General features: G+C 44.4%; 1 protein-coding gene across 2 annotated transcripts in view; it reads left to right on the forward strand.

Annotated features, from left to right (window-relative positions):
• SIPA1L1 (signal induced proliferation associated 1 like 1) overlaps positions 1-4,944 on the forward strand; it is a 431,247-nt gene that overhangs the window by 309,670 nt on the left and 116,633 nt on the right. For both annotated transcript variants that reach the window (XM_019551381.1, XM_019551380.1), the window contains one exon: positions 2,394-2,582. In XM_019551381.1, the coding sequence (XP_019406926.1) occupies positions 2,394-2,582 (189 nt within the window). The remainder of the gene's footprint in view (positions 1-2,393; positions 2,583-4,944) is intronic.

Genomic DNA, 4,944 nt, shown 5'->3' on the forward strand with positions numbered 1-4,944 from the left:
GTTTATTTAGGTCAACTTTCCTTCAGATATTTATTCTGGCACATCTAATGAATTTCATTTCCTTTTAGTCTCATAGTTAGAATTCTGTGAGTCTCATGAGCAGATGAAAAGCCTATTTTGGTAAACTTCTTGTACTTCCTATCTCACTGGGAATCTCTCTTTGAATATTTCATCTTTCAAATTTATCTCAGTTCTGACTTTTTATTACTTAAGATATGTTGTTCTGCCCACAGATGATGCTCTTTATTACTTAAGGTATGTTGTTCTCCTGTGGTACCCGAATCCATTTTAATTTGGATTTTGCTACATGGTTTTACACAAAACAAATGTGAACTTCTATTTATCTCTCCCAACTGTTTGTTTCCCACAAAATATAAACATGCGGAGATGATTAGAGAATGTTTGCAACGTCATGGCTGCAGTTAACTATCATCACAAATAATGTGTGCACATCTATATCTACATCTGAACATGAAGTGTTGCCTTGCAAGAATTATTGTCAGTTATTATGCAGTAGGCCTGTGCAAATACGGAAGTATTCGATTCGGATTCAGCCGATTTGGAGGACAGTGATTCTATCTGAAGATCGGATCGCTATCTTGAATTGATTCAGCCAAATTGGGTTCAGAAGATTTGGTGCTGATTTGGAGAGATTCAATGATTCGAATTCCCTGGGAAGAGGCAGGCACAACCAGGTGGCTGCAGGTTCTCCCATAGCTCCTCCAGCTGTGCCTGCCTCTCCCCAGGTGGGGGGAGCCATGGGAGAAAACCCCATGGCTACCCTGCCTGGCCCCATCCCCCACCTGGCTCCAGCCTAGTCCCGGCACATAAAAAAAGAAGTCCTGCACCAACCGGCTTCAGCAGCAGTGGTTGGGGCCTCTGGCTGCCCATGACAGAGCCCTCCAGAGCAGTGGGGTGGGGGGCAGTGGGGATTGCTTCCCCACTTGGCACTTGTATGGCAGCTGTTGCATTGTACAGATGCAGTGTGGCTCGGCAGGGTACCCTGTGCTGTCTGGGAGCTGGGGCCAATGGGGCTGAGCAGTGCCGGGCACTGGCTGATATGTGGAGCTGTCCCAACTCCCAGCCAGAGTGCGGTGCCCTGCTGAGCCGATCTGCACCTGAACCAAGGGGCAGCTGCTGACCAGGTGCCAGATGGGAGGGGCAATCCCCTCTGTCCTGTGCTGTACCAATGAGGTTCCTACAAGCCTTCAGAGGCTCCAATCCCTGCTGCCACAGCCTGGTGAGTGCGGGGCTTTTTTTTTTAAAGTGCCGGGAGGCTGGGCTGGGCGGGGGACGGGGCTGGGTAGGGCAGCCATGGGGGCTTCTCAGGTTGTGCTTGCCTCTGCCCTGGTAGGGGGAGCCACGGGTCCTATGCCCTGCTGCCACTTGCCCAGCCGGCATGGGGAGTGGAGCATAATATAGCACAGCTCACTCCAGGCAGCAGCAACAACTCCTGCTCCCAGCCGCACCCACATCAGCACAGGGACCGGGGGCTCTGCCCTGCTTCTGCTTGCCAGCTGGTGTGACGGGTGTGGGATGCAGGCAGCAGTGCTGGGAGTGGGGACTATACCCAGCTGCCGCTTGCCTGTTTCCTCCTGGAGCAAGCTATGCCTGCATCCTCCCGCCCCAGCTAGGCAAGTGGCAACAGGGTGGAGCTCCTGCTCCTACCACTGCCACACCCGCATCAGTGCTGGGAGCAGGGGCTCTGTCCTGCTGCTGCTTGCAAGCTGGCATGCGGGGTACAGGATGTGGGCGTGGCAGCACTGGAAGCAGAGCCGGCTGCTGCTTGCTCCTTTCTGCCTGAAGTGAGCCGTGCCTCTTCCCCCCGCCCCAGCTGGGCAAGTGGCAGCAGGGCAGAGCCCCCACTCCCAGTGCTGCCATACCTGCGTTCCATGCCCCCTGCCCCCTCTCCTGGAGTAACATAGCCTCCCACCCCAACTGGGCAGTTTGTCCCAGCCCTAATCCCTTCCTTCCCCCTCCCCCAACCCCAGCAGACTTACCAGCTGGAGGCAGTTATCAGCTGCCTGTTTAGTCTATGTCCAAATCTCCGAAGTGGCCTAACTTTTTCTGAAGTTTTTTCAGATTCGATTTGGATGTTTCAATTCAATTTGGAGCTTTTAATTGGTCTCCCAGTTCAATTCGGATTCAGAGATTTGGTCCCCGAATCAGATCGAATCACCTCCGAATCGAATCGGCTACCAACGCTTCATGCAGCTCTATTATGCAGGATATACTAATAGATCAACTGAGATATTGAGAAGGTGGCTTTCCCAATGTTACAGCAAGTCAGAGTCAAAGGCAGAAATAAAACTCAGGAGTCCTGACTTCAGTTGTGTACTCTTCCCACTCCCTTCCTAAATATGACAACATAATATTGTTTTTCTGTTTTCTAGCTTATGACCTTAAGAGGCTCTGTACTGGAAGATGCTATCCCTTCAACTGCAAAGCACTGCACAGCCAGGGGACTCCCCCTAAAAGAAGTGCTTGAGTATGTGGTTCCTGAGCTGAATATCCATTGTCTCAGGTTGGCGTTCAACACTCCAAAAGTCACAGAGCAGCTTATGAAATTGGACGAACAAGGGGTAAGTCCTAAGATACAGAATAGGACACTGTAAAGTGTGACATTAAATTACCAGACCTGTACTTGGACTGCCAAATGTCTTATTAGGTCTTCTCTGAGTCTGTCTTGCACTTTTAATAGGAGTGCTCTTAAACGTTAGCCTCTATATGCGGAGCAAATTTGAAATGGCTGTCTTTTTTTTCTCTGCTCTTCCAGGTTGTTTGTTTTGGTTAAAATGAAGCTCACTACACTGGCTAGTTTAAATATTTGACATTCTGAGGGAAACGTTCTGATCTTGCTTGCAATTTTTTTAGACCCTACTCATGTGAAATCTTAATTCAGACTAATTTTCCTACCAGTAGGGGCTTCCTTTAATCACTGTATTGATACTAATTAAGCCCGTGTGTAGCTCTGTGAAATAAGAAGCATGCATGTGTTCTCACTTTGTAATGCACAGCCCTTTGCCCACTGTGGAAGAAACATTGGAGATTAAACCTTACAAATGCATTTGTAGGCCAGTTGTTCCACTTAATTGCTGTGGAACAAATTAAATTAAAGATGCCAGCCATCAGTGTTTTTTTAAATACTTATTTCACTACTGTGGTACCAAAAGAGCAGTAGCACTCTGCACTGAAAAGAGAAATCTCCCAAGTTATTGAATGTTCAGTTGTAATGTACTGCTTTTTTTAGTAAAAGGTATAATAAATGTATGTGTGAGATTTTTGTGAGATTTGTTCCTAGAACAAAATGTATGGTGATGTTCTTAAAAACACCCACATTGTCCTTAAAAAGTGATTTGAGTGTTCTTGCTTCCAGGTGTCGGTGTAACTTCAGGAAATAGAGCTTAAGAGTCTTAAGGTCTTTGGGGATATTTACCTGTAGTTATCCAAGTTTAGAGACAGCACAAGAGACATCATCAGTAAAGCTAATTTAATGCCTAGCAGATTTGATTATGACACTTCACTGTTCCGTTTCAAATGCCGAATGCGTCTATTGCAACTTCCACTGTGTTGCCTATGTACAGCACTCCCTAGACAGAAAATAACACCCATGTCTTTATTTTTTGCCTGTCTGTCTAAGCATATCTAATGCATCTAATACCGAAGAGATGTCACAAAACATAAAAAGATCACATCATTATCTGCCTAAGAAGGCATAAAAGCTATGTCACCTTCTGTTTTATAGCTTATCCCAAACAGGCATAATTATCAGTGGCTACCTTCAGAAGAAATATTGCTAACCTCTTTATGGTACCAGTGGGAGAGGATGTCTGTGTATTCCAAACAGGAACAAGATTAGCTTATTATGCTTCCTAGTGGGAGGGAGTTCCACATTCAAGGCTCTTTCACTGATATGCCCAATATCCCACAGAGACGTATCAACCTAGAATTCTTTAGCTTCATTATTAACATTGCAGTTGCAATGGTGGGATGTCGCCTGAGAAACTGTATGAGAAGGGAGGCTTACAGTCATCCACCAAGATATTTAAAGATTAGGACTTGCAGTTTGAATTGAATCTAGCCAAGAATGTGTGAAGTGCCTGGGCCAAGGCATGGTAGGACAGTTGTGGGCTCCCTGGGATTTTCTTTGTTCTAAGTGTAGCCTGGAAATGGGGTTTATAATTGAAGCTAGGCCTGTACCAGAATGAAGTGGAGCACATCTCAGCTAACCTGAGATGAAAGAAAGTTTTTTTTTCAGGTATTCATGCCATTTAAATTCAAAATAATGACAAATTCAGTAGGGCCTTGATGTTGCCAACTTAGCTTTTAGAGGTTTGGATGCTCTCATGAAATCATGGCTTCTCCACTGCCTCATCAGAGTATGTTCTGCTTATTAATAATTACCTCTCCTTTTTTTTGTCTTAACCTAAATTCACTCTGTTCTTAATCTGGAAATGAGTTTCTGTCAGGTCTTCTGTTTGTGATGCTCCTCAGTCTCCTCCTGTTTTTTCCACTCAGAATTTTATTTCACTGCTAGAGAAGATTGGTTTAAACCCAATAGGATTCCACAAATGAGCTTTCAGAGGTGCTGAAACAGCTACCAGTAATACGGCCTGAATCTGAGAAAGAAACTGGCTGGAAGATTTTCAGTGAAATAATCTTCTTTCTGAAAATGCATTTTAATTAACTGATATTTTTTCTGAAATTATATCTATTTCAATGAAATTTCCCATAGGACTATATAATTAGCACAGTGTTTTGTTTCATTAAATTGCATTTTGAAAAACTTCATTTTTTTCAAACAGATATCTTCATTTTAAAATTTATTCCCTGGGTTTTTCATTTTACATATTCTTTTACATTATTGTGTGTCTTATGACATATCACTGGTGATAGTGAATATTATGATGGTTGACATCTATTTTATAAATTTTTAAATAATTA

The sequence above is a fragment of the Crocodylus porosus genome, unplaced genomic scaffold (assembly GCF_001723895.1).
Source record: "Crocodylus porosus isolate Cpor-Errol unplaced genomic scaffold, CroPor_comp1, whole genome shotgun sequence".
In the NCBI taxonomy this organism is placed as follows: domain Eukaryota; kingdom Metazoa; phylum Chordata; order Crocodylia; family Crocodylidae; genus Crocodylus; species Crocodylus porosus.